Genomic DNA, 20,436 nt, shown 5'->3' on the forward strand with positions numbered 1-20,436 from the left:
AAAAGGAGGCTGGCAAATAATTAGTATCCAGCCATATTGAAAATATAGAATAGTCCTGGAAATAGACTATATCTTCCCTTATGACCAAAGCACCATCTACTGCTTGTTTAAAAAACAAAACAAAAGAAAAACCAAAAAAAAAGGCACTTAGGGAAATTCACTATTTCTGCCAGGCCACTAGATGGTTATTTAGTGAACTTCTACATGCTAATTTAGAAATGAATAATCTGGAAATGGAGCAAGAATGATACTGAATATGTCCTTGCTGCCCCGATGTATCCTAAGTACTTTAATAATAATACTGCCTACCTCTTAATGAAAAGGCACCCTAGAAGAACAGCTCAGAGCTGTATAAATTTATATGAAAGGCCCTCTCTGCATTATCTCGCTCATAAGAGTCTTCTACATGCAGGAGTAAAGGCAAGTACTTGTATACCTGTGATTGATAGTGGGAAAAAAAAAAAAAAAGGCAGCTGTAAATAGTATGTTTCTCTTTCTATTCAACATATCACACTTGCTCTCTTTTTATGGTAAAAGAAAACTTAGAGATAAGTACTCATTTGCAACACTAGGTGAATTTAATTCAGTGGTTCCTTTCTTACACCACACTTTACCATTCTTTCCGCTTTGACACTTTATTATCAGGTGGGAAAGCCAGAGTGGGACCTCTCGTTGGAGCCTGTGCCAGTACCTTGTGGCTGGCAGCCTTGCTGGCCAATTCCTGTTCATGCCTGGGTTTTCTGGCATCCATCGCAAAGTGGGCAGCCTGTGCCAGCTAGCAGACTATTAGTCCTGTCAAATATTGTGACTCTCTGGTGAATAGCACAGTGTGTAGTGTTGGCAACCCTAGAATAGCTAAGCCTACTAATAATTACTCAATTTGCAATTGTTTACTGCTTTGTGTGTGAAGGCTGGAAAAATTCTGACATATACAAAAGGATAAACGTTAATCTGCCCTGTGCCTTTGCGTTAATTACCTTTCTTCCATGATTTCTCTAATAGCTGCCACATTAGGACCTGCTCCTAGATGGGTATAAAAAGGACCTTCATCTTTTTCAATAATTTGCTCTGTTGAGATAATAGAAGATTATTATTTTAGACCTCAATTATACTAAATATAAAGGCTACATCCACAAAGCTTAACCCCCAACTACACATTAAGGGCTCTAAAAGTGACTTTAAAAATTTTTTTTCTTTAAAATGAGTAAATTGATGGACTGATCTATTAGAAAATGTGCCACATAATTAAGTATATGTACATGCTGGTTGTTGGATAAAAATATATTACATTTCAGATATGGGATAAAAAATTATTTTGAACCAAATAAATGAAACTAAACAAAGAATACAGTGAGGGAATTAGAATGTATTATATGTAGTATCAATTACAATCCAATTTTTTGAGCTGAAAAAAAAAAAATTTAAAGCTAACTGGAAGCCTACCTGTTACTTGGATTTTAAAACATTAAAAATAAAATTTCCTGCTCTATCCCACCCTCAGAATATTGCTTGGTTTACTGTCAAAGATACCCCTTTTTCCCCTTACTTCCCCACAATATTTAATTACTGTTTTGCAAGTAAGAATAGTCAATCCAGACCCATATTAGTATGTACTTTACAACAATTTATGATGAGATAAAATCCTGGAGAGTCAGGCAAAAGGAAGGGGCTGTTGCAAAACAACAAAGATGGAAAGGTGGGAAGATAGGGTTGGGTGATAAGAGAAGAGTGAAGACGATTACAACTTACCAAATATTATCTATGAGATGTGTGGTGTTTTAGCCCAGTGAAGCAACTTAATAACCACACGCAAAGAGGGACAGTAGGAGTCCTCCCTCCATCCTCCTACACAGTGTGGGGTATCTCATTGCAAGAGGGAAAACATGGCACGGGTAGGCCATTAGCCACACTAATTTAACATTTGTGTTTTCAAATGTCTTTTACTAAATTTATGCTGCGTAGCTGTAATTAAGATCTTCATCTCTACCCATGTATATATCTACATCCATCAGCAAAAATATTTCACTATTCCTACAGACCTATTATATATCCTGAATTTTAACAAAAAGCTTTTTTAAAAAAAATACAGGCATACCTCGTTTTACTGTGCTTTGCTCTTTTGTGCGTTGCAGTTACTGTGACTTTTACAAATTGAAGGTTTGTGGCAATCCCAACATGTTAACTATGTCTATCAGTGTCACGTTTTCAACAGCATGTGCTCACTTCATGTCTCTGTATCACATTTTGGTAATTCTCACAGTATTTTAAACTTTATTATTATATATGTTATGGTGATGTGTGATCAGTGATCTTCGATGTTACTATTCTAATTTTTGGGGGGTGCCACAAACTGTACCCATAATCTGATAAATGTGTACATTCTGCCTGCTCTATCAACCAGCCATTCCCCTGGCTCTCTCCTTCTCCCTGGGCCTCTCTATTCCCTAAAACACAACAATAGTGAAATTAGGCCAATTAATAACCCTACAGTGGCCTCTAAGTGTTTCAGTGAAAGGAAGAGTTGTATGTCTGTCACTTTAAATCAAAAGCTGGATATGATTGAGCTAGTGAGGAAGGCATGTCAAAAGCCAAGACAGGCTGAAAGCTAGGCCTTGCATGCCAGTTAGCCAAGTTGTGAATGTAAAGGAAACGTTCTTGAAGGAAATTACCCCAGTGAACACATGAAAGGTAGGAAAGCAAAACAGCTTTATTGCTGATATGGAGAGCGCTGTAGTGGTCTGGATAGAAGATCACGCTAGCCACAACCTTCCTTAAGTCAAAGCAAGGCCCTGACTCCTTTCGGTTCTATGAAGAGAATGAGGAAGCTGCAGAAGAAAAGTTGGAAGCTAGCAGAAGTTGGTTTATGAAGTTTAAGAAAAGCAGCTATCTCTATAACATAAAAGGACACAGTGAGGCAGCAAGTGCTGAAGTAGAAGCTGCAGCAAGTTATGCAGAAGATCTGTCTAAGATCACTGATGAAGGTGGCTCTACCAAACAGCCTACTATTGAAAGAAGATGCCATCTAAGACATTCATAGATAGAAGTCAATGCCTTGCTTCAAAGGACAGGCTGACTCTCTTGTTACAGGCTAATACAGCTGATGATTTTAAGTTGAAGCCCATACTCATTTACCATTCTCAAAATTCCAAGGCCCTTTAGAATTATGCTAAGTCTACTCTGCTTATGTAAAGTAATGGAACAAAGAAGTCTGGACGATAACACATCTGTTTACAACATAGTTTACTGAATATTTTAAGTCCAGTGTTGAGACTTACTGCTAAAAAAACAAAAACAAAAACCTCCTTTCAAAATATTACTGCTCAAGGCACCTAGTCACCCAAGAGCTCTGATGGAGATGCACAAGGAGATCAATGCTGTTTTCATGCCTGTTAATACAACATTCTTTCTGCAGCCTATGGATTAAGGAGTATTTTTGACTTTCAAGTCTTATCATTTAAGAAATATATTGTTAGTCTACAGCTGTCAAGATAGTCTTCTGATGGACTGGGGCAAAGTATATTGAAAGCCTTCTGGAAAGGTATCACCATTTTAGAAGTTATTAAGAACATTCATAATTCATGGGAGGGGGTCAATATATCTACATTAACAGGAGTTTAGAAGTTGATTCCAACCCTCATGGATTACTTTGAGGAGTTCAAGACTTCAATGGAGGCGGTCACTGCAGATGAGGGAGATGTAGCAAGAGAACCAGAATTAGAAGTAGAGCCTGAAGATGTGGCTGAGTTACTGCAATGTCATGAAAAAACTTGAAAGGATAAGAAGTTGCTACTTATGGGTGAACAAAGAATGTCTGAGATGGAATATAGTGCCAGTGAAGATGCTGTAAACTCTTCTGAAATGACCACAAAGGATTTAGAATATTATAAAAACTTAGTTGATAAAGCAGCAGCACAATTTGAGAGGACTGAGTCCAATTTTCAAAGAAATTCTGCTGCAGGCAAAATGCTATCAAACAGCACTGCATGCTACAGAGAAATCTTTTGTGAATGGAAAACTCAATTGATATGGCATTTCATTGTTGTCTTATTTTAAGAGATTGCCACACACCACAGCTGTCCCAGCAACCTTCAGCAACTACCACCATGATCAGTCCACAACGATCAATATTGAAGCAAGACCCTCCACCAGCAAAAAGATTAGCACTCACTAAAGGCCCAGATGATTGTTGGCATTTTTTAACAATAAATTATTTTTTAAATTAAAGTATATATTTTTTACACACAATGCTATTGCACACTTAGTATATTACAGTGTAGTATATAAATAACTTTTATATACAGTGAGAAACCAAAGAGTCCTTACAACTTGCTTTATTGTAATATTCACTTTATTGTGGTATGGAGCCAAACCCACAATATCTCTGAGGTATGCCTGTATCATATTTTTTAATCAAAAAGACGAAATTTTAGAGAAACTGGAATCAAAATGAATATAAATCACAACATTCCAAATGTATAAACGGAGAAAAGGCAACTTTAGGAGCACTAAGAGTGTCAGCATTATAATTTCCTCCAACTCATGAAGACTGAAGATAGTAATTTCCCTATTAACCAGAAATCTTGTGAAACTAATATATTTTACCTTGAATTAAAAAATACTTAAAGTTCCCACATTAGACTGCATATGGTATTTTTTCATTTTAATAGATTATTTTTTCTGCCTAGCTGTCTCTCCAGGAGATAATATACAAAGAGCTAAATAGATGAACTGATCTAAAACAGATACATCCAAATTTTAGAGGGTCTGAATAGAAGGAAAAACAAACATGCACGATTATTTAATTCTTTTGGAAAAACTGCATGTAAGTGAAATTCTCTTTCACAAGACACAAGCATCAGTAACTTGACAAAAAATGTAAGCTTCGGATTTTTATGAGCCTTTACAAATTGCTGCCAGATTCAAGATTTAAAAAAAGAAGGAAAATCCCATATCTGAAGATAAATTTGCTAATTCTGGATAAACACCATGTGTCTCAGTACATTTCTGGCACTTACCTACACATCTGCATGATGGGAAATCATATTGAGTCTTGACAGGTGTATCCAATAAATTTTTTATAGGAGTATCTAGTAATTTGGAAGGTGACTCTATAAAATTATTGAGAACAGAACCAGCTGTTCTTTTGGTTGGTGTCTTTTCTGAAGAAGTTGCTTGCTGCTCTAAAGCTGGGGTGTGGCTATCAAGTTCTGCAGCAGTGGTTTGTCTAGTCAAAACTGTGACTGGCCCTGACATTTCAACTTTTACTTGCTTCTGTGATTTGAGAGTAAGAGTCCTATGGTCAAATAATGACTTGGCCTGAAACTGCTTCAGATGTTGCTCCATGGTCTCAATGATGCTCTTTTGCTGCACATTATCACAGCTTGGAGGTGGATTCTCTTGCTTAGTTACCTTTTTCCATGTTTTGTTTTCTGGTGGTGCTGTGTGCATACAGGCATGTGGCTTGGATCCAGGTTCCACCTTAATTGGCCTGTGCATCTGACTATGGCAAGACTCACTTTGGGGTTGCTGTGTTTGCTGCTGTTCTTGCTTGTGTAAGAGATGCCACCTTAGAGCAGCATGCTTTTGAATGTCCTTCTGGGGAGGGGTCTGAGTGTGACTTCCTCCCTGGTCAGGCACAGGAAAAACATTTGCTTGGTTATGTATCAAGTACCTTTGCTGAGCAAGTTGCGCAGCTTGTTGACCAGACATATCTTGGTTTCTACTTTTATATCCCTGTAGAACTGAAGCTTGTTGTGACTTCTGCTCCTGTTCTTGAAAGCACCTGTGAAGAAGATCTTGCTTTGGGATCACATTATTTGGAAAATATTGCATGTGATGCAAATTTTGGGTCTTGTTTCCTGCAAAAAGTTCAGGATGTGTAGTCTGTTCTTTATTCTCTGAAACTAAGTGTGTATTGTTTGAACAAGAAACCTGTATTTTGCATGCACTTGATTTTACGGTCTGACTATAAGGGGAATTTCTACTATTCATATTCTGTACTTCCTCCAGTCTCATTTGGACATTATGGGTCTGGAACTCACTTGATTTTGAATACTGATTTTCACCATGAAAACATTCTTCCACTTTAATCTGGCCAAAGAATGATCCTTCTCTTTGCTGATCATTGTTGCTTTGGGGGTGAGGAAAAGTCTGGAGTATTTCTTCTTTATTCTTCATTTGTAATTTTTGCTGCTGTTGCTGGTTTTGAGGGAGATGTGAATTCTGGGATGGTTGTGTTTGTGCTGCCTGTTTATGAGGCTTATGTTGCAAAAGGTGTGAGTTTGAAAATGGCTCAGTCTCTGAAGCCTGTTGATTCAAGTGCTGTTTCAACACTGGGGACATAAGTTTTTCAGTTTGGGAATCTGCTCTTTGTTGAAAATGAAATCTAGTGCCACACAGGGACTGCACATAAGCTTTGGGTAAATGGTTTGTTTTGGAGAAGTGCACCTGGTGTGAGGGTTTTTGGAACTGGAGATGTTGGTCCACTGCACCGTGGGACTGCCCTTGATTCATTTCAACTTGGTACATTTGTGACTTGTGCTCCAGCTGTGTTGTTTTCTGGGTGTAAGCTTGCCTTGGGAGCCCCCCAGGCATGTTGGAATTTCCAGTGTATTGTTTGGAGGTCATTTGATTGGAGAGATTGGATTGATACTGAAGAACTGATGGCAGTGATGCCTCATTACGTTTTAGATGGGATTCTGCTTGGTGAAAATGAGGGGCCTTCAATTCAATCCATCCTGGTTTCAGATAGTGCTGTGTTGGGGGCACAAGATCTCGTGTTTGTTCCTTGTCTCGACCCTTCAGAATCTCTTGCTCTTTGTTTCTCATCAACTGCTGGCAGTTGTCCTGTAGTTGTCCAATGCTACCAAAAATTGGTGTGTTATGCTTGAGGTGTTCTGACATTGGTCTTGTTTTCTCAGAACACAATGGAACAGTCATTGTCCCTGCAGTCTGTATGTCATTCCTGTTCACACAATTATTCTGAGGCCTTTCAGAAAGCATCGGAGAAGGGCTGCATACATGTGTAGATGGATTAGGACTCTGGGAAGGTGGTGCCTCAGGTTTACCCTCTGTTTTCACTTCCCTTAAAAGTGTTGTGTTACTTTGGTTGGGGTAGTGGTGGTGTTCTTCTAAAACTCCACCATTCAGAGTGCTTTTTCCTTCTGAAGGAAGCTGAGGAACCTGTGAAAGAGGAGGAGGGGGAGAAAGAAGCAGTTGTGATGGTGGTGGTGGTGGTGGTGGTGGTGTGGTAGTGGCAGAAAAGGAATCTTTAGTGAACACTGAGCTTTGCTTGAAATAAGCACCATTCATTTCATTTTGCTTTAAATACCATTCAGAGCTGCCACCAGGAGCTTGCAAATTGCTGCTGGAACCTGAACAGAATTCTTCACCAGACGCTAGCTTTGTGGTTCCTTGGATGTTATTTTCTGCAGGAGATGGGCATATCTCAAAAACTGATTTTTGTTGTTGTAGTTGTTCTGGTTTCTGAAAGGGACAGGTATCGAGCATTGCAGCTGGTTTACTGGCATTATCAGCATCATCAGCATCACAGGCCTCAGTCACCACTGCAGCTGGCTTTGGAGGCAGCTCAGAGTTAGAGGTCTGTGCGGAGTTGATCTGCCCTGAGGTATGCGATGGGTGAGTGATCTCACAGGACAACTCATTAGTAGCCTGACTGTTAATGGCATTTATGTGAGATGTGGTTTTCTGCACCGCAATGGAAACACAATCTGGATAATATTGAGACAGTGTTTTTTCCAGGAGTTCACCATGTGTGTGTTCCATGGAAGAGGCAGAAACTGTAGCACCATTAGGCATTAGCACTGCCTTGTTTTTAAGTAATACAATGTTCTTGTCACGGTAATTAGCACTTTTCCCCTCCTGCTCATTCAGAATCTGAAGTTCTGGATTTTCAGGCCCACTGCAGTTATGTGTTGAAAAACTGGTGAAATCTTTAACCGCATTTTCTTGGGCTACAGAGCTCACAGATTCTTTCTTATCACTCAAATCGGAGACATTTGGTTGACTGCTTTCACCTGGATTTCTTTCTTGGCTTACCCCGAAGTTACATCTTTCTCCATTAGCCTTTTGGTCTTGTTTCAATTTCTTGATCTGAAGGAGCCCAGAGAGAGAAGGTTCACTAACTGTGCGTTTTATTCCTCCATTTTGCAAACACTTGGAATACCCTCTACTTTCTTGTATAAAGTCAGGACTCACACGACTATTCTGGCTTCCCTTCATATGGGGTATTCCATAATAACTTTTGAAAGACTGCCACTTGGTGTCTCCATTTACTTCTGGATGAGTTCTCTCAGGCACTGGGCTTCCATTCTGGAGCTTTGTAGCCAGAGGTTCTGTCTGGCAAATGGGAGGTGATGGTATCAGGAATGGACTTAGTCTGTTGCCCTCAACATGGTTGGTTCTATCCTGTTCCATCAGGCTTGCTTCGGGGCCATCCACAAGGCTGCCCTCTAGTTGAATTCTAAAGAGCATGGAAACAAAAATTAAAATGTGTTTATATAAATATATATATATATATACTAATATATCTTAAGGAATAATTGTGCATAAATATTAGAATACCTAGACATAGCAAACTGATATTTATTTTCATGTTTCATAGTGACAACTGACAGCTACTCAGGAAATAACCATTCTTGTCTACCCAGCAACTCTCAAATATTTATGGTCATGGAGAACAAGGGTGATCAAAATTACCAGCTAATGTGGGAAGTTCATATTCTTAGTTGTTAGCATCAATTTCATTCCCAAATAATTTTTTGCCAAAATGCTAAAAATAATTGAAAAATACCAACTTTTCTTTTCTCTAGCACTTCATTTATCTAATCACTTGCTAAGTTCTATCAACTCTACTTCCTATATATTCCTTTAATCATCTTGACTGCTACTTCATAGCTCAGATCTTCTCTTTATCACTGTGCCTCCTGATCTACTGCAGTTTTTTTTTTTTTTTTTTTTTTTTTTTTGAGACGGAGTCTTACTCTGCCACACAGGCTGAAGTGCAGTGGCATGATCTTGGCTCACTGCAACCTCCGCCTCCCAGGTTCAAGCGATTCTCCTGCCTCAGCCTCCCAAGTAGCTGAGATTACAGGTGCTTGCCACCATGCCCAGCTAATTTTTGTATTTTTAGTAGAGACGGGGTTTCACCATGTTGGCCAGGGTGGTCTTGAACTCCTGACCTCAGGTGATCTGCCCGCCTTGGTCTCCCAAAGTGCTGGGATTACAGGCGTGAGCCACTGCACCCCACCTGCAGTAGCTTTTTAAAAGGGTTCTCCTCCCCTAGCCCCGTCTGCCCTTCCCCTCCAGCCCTTTAAGGTTCCCTTTAATTTGTTATCAGAAGGAATGTTCTAAAATGCAAATCTGATGTCATATTCTCTTTAACACACTGGCTTCAACTTGCCTGCATGGTTCTCAAACTATTTCATCCAAATACACCTGACAGATAAGGCACACTCCCTTCAGTGTTATCAATATTCCAGGTGACAGAATAGGGGTGATGAAAAGTGTAGTTTATGAAAAACTCTTTCTAGGTGATTCTATGTTTTCCTCTACAGGGGCTAGCTGCCCAAATCTTTTGAGAATTTCGGTTTAATTTAAATGATTTCTTCCCCCCGCATACAGGCTGTTTTTTCTGTCTTCCTACTCTCTCTTACAGTTTATACTCCAACAATAACAACGGCTTATAAATATCCAAACATAGTAAGCTGTTTCAGAGTTTCATGCCTTTGGTTTTCTGTCTGCCTAGAATGCCTTCTTAATCCCCTTATTTACCCAATGACTCTATATAGAACTCTAAACCTGCCTCAGCTATCATCTTCCCTAGGATTCTGTCTTTGACTCTCTAAAAGAATTAATCATTCCTGCAGAGAAAAGGGAACACTTATCCACTTATTGCTTGTGGGAATGTAAACTAGTTCAGCCATTGTGGAAAGCAGTGCGGTAATTCCTCAGAGGACTTAGAATTGCCATTTGACTGAGCAATCCCATTATTTGGTATATTACCCAAAGGGATATAAATCATTCTACCATAAAGGCACATTGCATGCATATGTTCACCACAGCACTATTAACGATAGCAAAGACATGGAATCAACTTAAATGTCCATAAGTAGCAGACCAGATAAAGAAAGTGTTACATACACAGCATGGAATACTACACAGCCATAAAAAAAATACAAGATCATGTTCTGTGCAGCAACATGGATGGACCTGGAGGCCATTATCCTAAGGAAACTAACAAAGGAACAGAAAAATACCCCATGTTCTCTTAAGTGGCAGCTAAACAGCAAGAACACATGGACACAAAGAGGGGGAACAACAGACACCAGGGATACCTTGAGGATGAGAGAAGGGAGAGGATCAAAAAACTACCTATCAAGTACTACACTTATTACCTGGGTGACAAAATAGTCTGTACACCAAACCCCCAAGACATGCAATTCACCTGTGTAACCTGCACCTGTACCCCTGAATCTGATTTCATTCCTTCGAACATTTTTGAGAGTAGTACTAATGAAGATTTCAGAGTCCCAATAATACAGAAAGCCAGAAGAAATGGCACCAAAAAAATTAATCCATTGTATAAGGTATCTGCTTTATTTTCCCACAGTCTTTCTCATTACATTTATTTTAAAAACATAAGTAGAAAAAAAAAAGACTTTTCTCTTTGGGCAAAAAATAACTATTAAAACAGCTACTGCTTGATAAACAAGAAAAATGAAATAGAAGAAATAAGAATATAAATGTTGAAAAGCAACACTAAAGTTATTATTTACAGATAAGAAGATTATATACAGGTCAACCTAGAGAATCAAGTAAAAAATGGTTACGGTTTTTGAGAATTCAGTAAAGTAGCTGAAGAAAAATTCATGGCCTTGATTTATAAGAGCAACAACCAGTCAGAAGTTTTACTGGAATAAAATACTGTACTTATAATAGAAGAAATTAATACATTAGGAATAAGTTTTTAAAATGTGGAAAACCTATTTTAATACAACTTTAAAACTATACTAAGTAATATATAAGTACAAAAACAAAACAAGTGAAAAGCTATAATATGTTCTTAGATAGTTGTCAAATTATTCACTTAAAATACTCTTACTAAAAGTACTTGCACAATATTTTGAGGAATTAAGGAAGTTGACTCCAAAGTTCATGTGGAAAAATAAATTGGGTAGCCAGGAATATTCTGAAGAAGAATTGTATGGGGCCTAGTAGCCAAATTAAAAGATATTTAAAAGCAACACAGCTACTATACTTAAAACAGCTTATGTTTGCACATAAATAATATTAACATGATCAATGGAATAAAATAGAATGTTCAAAAATAGACCCAAACCACAGAAATATGCTACAAGATAAGGAGATGGGATTTCACATACTTGATATTAGAACAACTGGGTAATCTCCTAAAAAAATGATAAAGTGGGATCATTCCCTTATACTTTATACTAAGATAAATTCTAGATGAATTTAATATATGAATTCAGGAAATAAAACTCCCCCAAAATTTAAAAACAATCTGAGAAAACTTAAAAAAAGTCTAATGACTGGGTAAGTTCTTTTTTTGTGAAACAAAATCTAGAAGTCATAAAAGACGGGAAAGTTTGCTAAAATTTATGTATGTCAAAATAAACATGTAAAAAGAGTTAAAAGTTGTATAAAACTTTTCTTAACATATAGGACTCCTACAAATAGATGAATAACCACCTACTAAAAAAATGGACAAGGGACATGGACAGTTCATAGAAAATGAAATGTGAATGGCTCTTTTAAGTATTTAAGAAGATGTCCTACTATTGCTCATAAAAAGAAATGCAAATTAAAACTGCAACAAGATACAGTTTTTCTCTTCTCAAATTAGTGAAGATAAATAAGTTTAGTACTACATTATGTTTGGCAAGCATGTGGGAAAACAGATACTCTCTCACATGGCTTTTGAGAGTCAAAACCGCCACAGATATGTAGGATGACAATTTGGCAATATCTATAAAATTTCAGAAACGCTTTACTTGACCCTTTTAAGAATTTATCTGACAGGCCAGGTGTGGTAGCTCATGCCTATAATCCCAGCACTTTGGGAGGCTGAGGCAGGTGGATCACCTGAGGCCAGGAGTTCGAGACCAACCTGGCCAACATGGTGAAACACTGTCTCTACTAAAAAGATACAAAAATTAGCAGGGCATGGTGGTAGGCACCTGTAATCCCAGTTACTTGGGTGGCTGAGGAAGTCCTATATGTCCACCCGGGAGGTGAACATTGCAGTGAGCTGAATGTGATGCTGCATTCCAGCCTGGGTTATAGAGTGAGACACTGTCTCAAAAAAAAAATAAATAAAAAAATAAAAAAAATCGGAAAAATATGCTCATATATACATTAAATGATGTAGGCACAATCTTTTGCAATAATAAAAGGTTAGAAACAACCTACATCAATAAAGGTTATGTTAAATAATTTATGGCACAGCCACACAATACCATGCAGCTATTAAAATTAGTATCTCTATATTTTCAGATGGAAGTATCTCTAAGTAATTAAATGGAATAAAGGAAGCCACACAACAGTTTATATAAGAATGCTACAACCTATACCTTTGTAAAAAAAAATCATCTCTGGAGAATATATAACTGGCCATAATTTGCCTTCAGGAAAAAGAATGCGGCAGCTGGAAAAAAGCACTGGGAAGGGGATTACTTTTAACTATTCCTTTTTTTTTTTTTTTTAAATAGGTTTCAAGCCTGTAGTCCCAGCACTTTGGGAGCCTGAGGTGGGCGGATCATGAGGTCAAGAGATCGAGACCATCCTGGCCAATGTGGTGAAACCCCACCTCTACTAAAAATACAAAAATTAGCTGGGCGTGGTACGTGTGCCAGTAGTCTCAGTTATTCGGGAGGCTGAGGCAGGAGAATCTTTTGAACCCGGGAGGTGGAGGTTGCAGTAAGCCGAGATTCTGCCACCGCACTACAGCCTGGCAACAGAGCGAGACTGTCTCAAAAAAGTAAAGTTGTAACTCATATTGGACAAACAAAGTGATGTCTTTATTTCTGCTAGATTTATTTCCTCCCATACGTTAAGAGATGGTCTAGATATACATCATCCAGCACAGTGACTAGTCACATATAGCTGTTGAGCCCTTAAAATGTGTCTAGTTCAAATTGAGATGTGGTATCTGTGTAAACATTTAGTTTGGATTTCAAAGATTTAGTGTGAAAAAAAACATAAAAATACTCAAGAAATATTTAAGACATGTTGAACTATTTTAAATATATTGGGCTAAATCAAATGTATCATCAGTTTGTTTCTTTTTCACTTGTTTTAATGTGAGTACTAGAAAATGCAAAATTCCATGTGGCTTACATTATGTTTCTACTGAACAAGAAGAAAATTTGAGTGAGACAATGGCTCTTAATCATCAATAAGACCTAATAAAGAAACTTGAGGTTTTAAAATCATGAAAACTGATCTGTAGTCTTTGATATGAGAGGCCTCTCCAAAATCAGGACACCACCACTTTTCAAAAATTAAGGAGCATAGAAATAAATCTAAATAAATCCTGTAGAGACAAAGTCAATTAGCTGTTCAGATACTACAAAAAAAAGGCACTTTTCTTTTGGTAACTGTAAAACCAATTCATATATAGAGCAATCAAAAGGTATATTTACATGTATATACATGTGTACATTTATGATAAATTATATAAAATTTGTAGGATCTATACATAATACATGTTTTTCTACTTTCTAAGGTAAAAAATATGTTAAGCATTTAATATATTACCTTTTATCATGATCCATTCCACATAATTTTGGACATTCTTTAAAGTATCAAGGGCAAATCCTTTGATACGTATAATAATAGCTACTAAGAAATGAAGGTGACTTAAAATGAAATGTATTTCAATATAGAGTTTTAAACACAATGGCCATTTTCAAACATTATACAGAACTATTTTGTCTGTGACAGCAAGTCCTTTCATTATACAACCATTTGTGCGAAAAGTTTAATGGTTAACTTTTTCACAGGAAGGGCAGGAAAGTTATATGTTAGAATGAGGAAAATTTGTTATTGGTCTTTAAATCTTATTTCAGGAAATTTAAACTAATAAACTGCCATTTTAGAAGGAGAAAAAGGCAATATTTTCTTTTACTTTAATATGTGGTAAATCACACTTTTTATATACATACCCTGGAATATTATGATCCAGTAACCCACTTGCACAGTACTCTTTCAAGCTCTTAGTGCTTGCATACTGATGTTGATAAAGTATTACTTTGTTTAATAAAAAAGAAGGAAATGAGACCTATGCATTTTGCTCATTGTAGAAATACTGAAAAAGCTTTCATGCTGTAGTTTTTATGGGGTCATTTACACAGTGTTTTCAAGCTTGCATAAAAAGTCTACATAAAGTCAATAATTTTTGCATAAGATAAAATCTTCAGAGATGAATTTTTGTAGATATTTACCTGCTATTCACCTGCTATTCAGTGAAAGTGTAATGATTTTTTTTTACAAATTTAAATGATTGCAAAGAAAACTTTTTCAAAGTTAAACTGTTTTTCAGATAAATATAAATTTTTGCTATAGAGATTATTTGTGTGATTTTTGCTTCTCAGAGACTAAGAACAAAAATATAATTTTAATTCATATCTGCTCTTATAAATGACTCATCGGAAATATTTTGAATTACCATGATTTTGTTTTTAGTTGAAATTAAACATCCTTCTATTTTTTCCTACACCAGAGAACATAAAATTAATATGGTATATAATGTTAATCAAGATACTGTTCTATTGTACAACGAAATATTCAAACGCTTTTTAAAGCCAGTTATTGAAGGTCTATACATTGTAATTCACTGTATGCAAAATAGTCCATGCCAAATAAGATTCTACCTATAAAAATCATTCCCTAGATGGAAACAATTTTTATTTTAGAATGAGAAGCAACTTTACAAGAGGACAATGCCTTTCCTAAGAGGATGCTGGCCAATCAAAATTAAGGCCTTTTTTTGGGTTGTTAAACTGGTTATGAAGTTTATATACAAGAACAGAGACAGAAGAACCTTTGGGAAAACATGGAGTGACTAATTGTTTACCCTGGGATGATTTTCATGATGTCAATACTTCACTCATTGCACTTAGTTAAAATTTAAGAATGAATATAGCTTTTAACATATTCCTTAAGAGATGCTCTTATGGGATATAGCTGGTATCATGTTATCAACCTACAGCTCATGCAATTCCTGAAAATTTCACAATGTGCTCTTGAGAACTGGTTCTAAGCACTGTCAGAGCTACCAAAATATTAATAAATTATATTACTTTTTTCTTCCTTTTGAAAATACAAATGAAATTTCCCTGAGATCAAATACATGCCATATTATTTTGGTATCTTTATTTCCAGAATTCTACTGGACAAATTCTAGAAGCTCTTGCTTCTAGAATGACTAAATAGCATTTTAACCTTTTGAAAGGTATGTTAGGCTGTCCTTGAGCTGCTATAAAGAAATAGCTGTCTGGGTAATTTATAAGAAAATAGGTTTAATTGGCTAATGGTTCTGCAGGCTGTATAGGAGGCATAGCACTGGCATCTGCTTTGGGTGAGGCCTTACAAAGCTTACAATCATGGCAGAAAGCAAAAGGGGAGCAGGCATCTAACATGGAGGGAGTGGGCGCAAGAGAGAGAGGAAGAGAGAAGAAGAGGGAGGGAAGAAGAGAGGGAGGGAAGAAGAGAGGGAGGGAAGGAGACAGGGAGGGGGACATGCCACACACCCTTAACCAGATCTCCTGAGAACTCACTATCAGGAGGACAGCACCCTGGCATGAGGGATCTGCCCCAATAACCCAAACACCTCCCACCAGGCCCCACCTCCAACACTGGGGATTATATTTCAACAGGAGATTTAGAGGAGCCAACATCCAAACCATATCACAAGGCTAAGAAATTCTAAACTGACACTCAAATATGAGTAATAATATGTAACAATGATCTTAACAATGTATAAACATTTCAGAGTAGCAGCAAGGATCTAGTACCATTTTCTCATTTTAAAGATGTGAAAACTGAGGAATCTGCCCATGGTGAAGCATCAAAACAGAGGCTCCCACAGGGGGTAGGCCTAAGCACTCTGGAAGCTCTCTGAAGCTCTTCCCACCACATAATACTAAGAAAAGTGCATAATTCAGGGAGTAAGTTTTGTTATTAAATTCACATTTAGCCAACAATTTAAGCTTTTTTTAAAAAAACAAAGTATTTTGGTTATGTATCTGTAGGTCTGTAATTATTAAGATGATTAAGGGCATTCTGCATGTATTTTGCCAACAAATCACTTCTTTATGTGGTTTGGGATAGAATAAAAAAGAAAATGTAAACTTTTAGGACATGGAATTTGAAGCTGCCACAGAGTTATTCTGATCCCTTCTTTGCCACATTCCCAGATTATCTTTGCAATGCCGGACTGCTGATGATTTTTCTCTAGAATATTTGACGATGATTTATAAATCTCCCCAGGTAGTGTCACTGAGAGAACTGGAGCTGAAGACACATTAGTTCATTTAGTTTTTCAGTCCTGTTGCACTGAGTTGAATCCTCACTCAGTGCAGTTGCTATGGCATGGAGCTAACTCAAAGATGCATACATCCTCTACTGCCCTGAACTGTGGTTATGCTGAGGCAATGAGACTACTGAAGTGCCATGGGAATACAGGAGAGGGGAAGAGTGGAGCACTTGTCCCTGTCTATGTGGGCATATCAGCCACCCAAGTCACTCTTGTAAAATTTAACTTCATTTCTTCTTGCTGTAGTATGAGAGAAAAACACTAAGTCAAAGGTAAAAGGCTGACAACAAATGTTCATCAAAGCTACCTACAACATTACTGAGGGAGGAGAACCAGTGACCTAAGTAGAAATGTGTATCAGTAGTCATCAGGTACAGAGAACACCACATAAAAAACTCAATACAGTGCAATTTTTTAAAAACTATTAAGACAACAAATGAGTTGTGTAAGCTCTTCTGATTATTGAACCCTTAACCTAGGAAATACATGACATGTTTATATGCTTCACTATAAACTTATCTTTGCTTATCAAAATACAACATATAGCTCATTATTCAAACTACACACACACACACACACACACACACAGAGACACACACGATTTTCGACTATATGGTGCAGCATGAGATTTCTTCATAGGTTTACCAAAAAGGCAACAAAGTGAATTAAACTTTAAGAATGAACAAAATATAATGCTAAAGTTGTAAGAACTTTGGTATTTTTTTAAGTCTAAAATGGCAGTTTTAGAAATTATCATTTGCCTAAATGATTAATTAAATCACAATTTTAAAATGTCATAATAAAGATCCCACTAGTCATATTATGTATGTCTATCCTTTTATTCCAATAATCTAATGTTCTTTGCAATGCATGGACTTCCAAGGAACGAAAAAGAGTATTTCTATTTACTATAAATGCCACCTTTTTTTTTTCAGAAATTCTAAAGGTCAAATTATAACCAGGCAATTTAACATAAATAGAAACATGCAACAATTATATGGCCACTCAATAATTTCAGCTAATGCCCCAGAATAAATTTTTATAAGCTACAAGACAGACAGAGAGAGAGAGAGAGAGAGAGAAAGACTGGCTGAGATGTCAATTATGTTAACCTTTATCTTCTATGTCAGAGGCATGTATTAATGAAGCATGTTTATCTCAACAGAAAATACTGGCCTTTTGACTACTAGCTAACATTCTGGTTTCCTAAGACCAAAACAGGTTTTAGCCACAGCAGTTTTCCTTTGATTTTGTTCCTTCTCCCGCCTCTCTGAAAATAATTTATTATAAATTCAAGTTGCATCGGCAGCATCTGTGAAACAATTACTGCATCTAGGACTGACTCTGCAGTCTAATCCATCATAATTATGACAGGCCTCTTTGAAGATGCTGTGATGCATGACTTAAAAATAGCACATTAGTGTGCAAATGGATCAGCATCTCATTTCACCAATATGCATTTAGGATTGTAATTTGCTCCATACCATTTGACTCTTCGGATTACTCAAGAATGGTAGCTGTATCTCTCACCACATAAAGCTGTAGATACACTCAAATTTGTGAAGAGGGCTTGATTTTGCTTTTGTTTTATTTTTTGGTTTACTGATTTTCTAGGTGGGGGTATATCTTTTATTGCTCTAAGAGAAAAAATACACATCATTTAAATTTTATGTCAGCTTTTTTTCAAGGAGACAAAAGAGTCAATTTATAGATTTGTATAGTTGCCATACTATAAGGTAGCAAATTATTTTTTTCTATAAAAAAGTTTTGCATGTCCTAATACTTCATGTATATATACATTACTCTAGCATCGTGAATCCTGTTTATTTATATATTCAGATTACTGAGGGTAAATACTTCAGACTGCTTACCTATGGGAACTATATCTGCTAAAGGCACTGTGTTTCAGGATCAAACTTATGGGAATCACTGTATATCTCCCTGTGACTTCCACTGACAGGCTTTAACTCTATCAGTGATTCAGGGTGTTAGGAATTAAATGTTTATTGACATGGAAAACACTAAGTAAAGATGATGTATATGGCCACACCTCCTGCACAGATGGCACTATTCTCTAAAACTATTTTGGATTCTTCCTATCAACATGGGATATAGCTTGTGTCAATTATACACTTATTTCAAGATGTGTGCAATGCAATGGACTTCATTATCGTCTACTAAATTTCCCTCTGGATAGTGTTCTAAAATCCCAAGCAAAATGTTGGTTTAAATTCTTATCTTCTGTATCTATTAAGTTCTCTCCATTTAGTTTGACTTTTAAAATTACTATGTAATATTGGGATGGTTGCCAAGTCTCACTCTTGAGGTAAAGAAAGTGTTTTTTTATAGGGCATTTCTTACAAAATTAGAAACTATTCTTCATTAATATTAACATTATTTAATATTTAAATATTAAAGCTAAAATTTTAAAAACATAATCCAAAACACGTATTTTTCAACAGCAAAATTAATGTATCCAAGCTACATGTTAGACCTGGAATATAATGTGTTTACTATATGGATTAAGTATGGAGAATATAAGGTGAATTAATATTTTTAAGGCAAAGCTAACTTTTCTATTTCTCATTTTGTAGGAACTTTCTATTTTAATATTAAAAAATCTGTGAAGATGTACTTCACATCTCTTGAAAAAGGACTGCTGAACACACGAATATGTTAAAGTCCTCACAGAAAGTTTCTCCATTTCTGAAAAGGTGTTAATTGGACAAGTAGCTGCACATACACATACAGCGTGTGCACTGCTCCTAATCTAAATCATGTGCACAGGAGGCTTTGTCAGGTTTTTCATAATCCTCAGTAGGGACTCTCTAATTCCCATATTTAAAGTTTTAAAATGTGTTTCTTAAAATGGCAGTATAAACAAAATTTAATAACATATAGATTATTTGAGGGAGAAAAATTCAGAGGAATGCCACTGAAGATTAGAGGCAGATTAGCTCAGAGATAGAGATCTGCATTTAAGAACTGGAGACACCTGCCAGTTTAGTATAAATTTGCTTTCAGTTTGCAACCCAAGTTAGCCAACCAGTTTCTCATTGGTAAAATGGGCATGATCTTTTGTCAGTTCTCTATTATCCACGTATCTGTTAATCCTGGAATTGTTTCTTGAATTTGGCTTATTCCTGGCCTTTCTCCAAGTCTCACCAAACTAGTGTGTACTGAAGGAAATAATAATAATAATTATTATTATTATTTAAAAAGAGAAACATAATTAGAAATGTAACTTGTCACAAATATTATTTGTTTCTCATAAATTATTTTAAAAATCTAGATTTTTTCCACTTCGGTTGAGTCCCATTTTAGAATGGATAACTGTGAGCTGGTTGTCCTTACTGGAACACTGTCTAGGATACATTTACATTATCCAATGCTTGAAACCGTCAATTAAATAAAAGTGTACTTACAAAAATTGCAGAAACTGTTTAGGCTTGGTCATGCTCTAAGAATCTGTCCGGGTCAAGGAAGCCCCAGCAGAAAGAGACTGTGGGGTAGACTCAGCAGACAAAGCTAAAGTAGCTACAGTGATAGAAGAGATAGGGGCAGATCTCTCATATCAGGGTACTGTGCAGTGAGAGCCCTTGTAGGCCTCTCTAAAGAACCCTCCATGTGTGTCAAGAGAGAGGCAGTATTTGGATGCCTGCCTCATAGAGGGTGTCCAATAGTCAGTCAATGCCTGGCAGAAAAACAGCAACATCCAAAGTCCTGCAGTCTTGTTTAGGAGCTTAAGGAGCCCTGAGCTCCTTTTCATCCTTCCTCAGTCCTGCCCAATCTCCGAGACACTGGTGTTCAAGGTAGAGAGGGAGGGGAGGTATCAGGAGGGAGGCTCCCCTACTCTCAAC

General features: G+C 36.8%; 1 protein-coding gene across 6 annotated transcripts in view; it reads right to left on the reverse strand.

Annotated features, from left to right (window-relative positions):
- Positions 1-20,436, reverse strand: part of TET2 (tet methylcytosine dioxygenase 2) — a 131,775-nt gene that overhangs the window by 37,118 nt on the left and 74,221 nt on the right. For 5 of the 6 annotated variants that reach the window (XM_021938682.2, XM_021938680.2, XM_021938681.2 and 2 more), the window contains 2 exons: positions 5,016-8,482; positions 978-1,068 (listed from right to left, as the gene is read on the reverse strand). In XM_021938682.2, the coding sequence (XP_021794374.1) occupies positions 978-1,068; positions 5,016-8,436 (3,512 nt within the window). In that variant the 5' untranslated portion in view covers positions 8,437-8,482. The remainder of the gene's footprint in view (positions 1-977; positions 1,069-5,015; positions 8,483-20,436) is intronic. The other variant, XM_021938684.2, reaches the window with a different exon arrangement.

This window comes from Papio anubis, chromosome 3, assembly GCF_008728515.1.
Source record: "Papio anubis isolate 15944 chromosome 3, Panubis1.0, whole genome shotgun sequence".
Taxonomy (NCBI): Eukaryota; Metazoa; Chordata; class Mammalia; order Primates; family Cercopithecidae; genus Papio; species Papio anubis.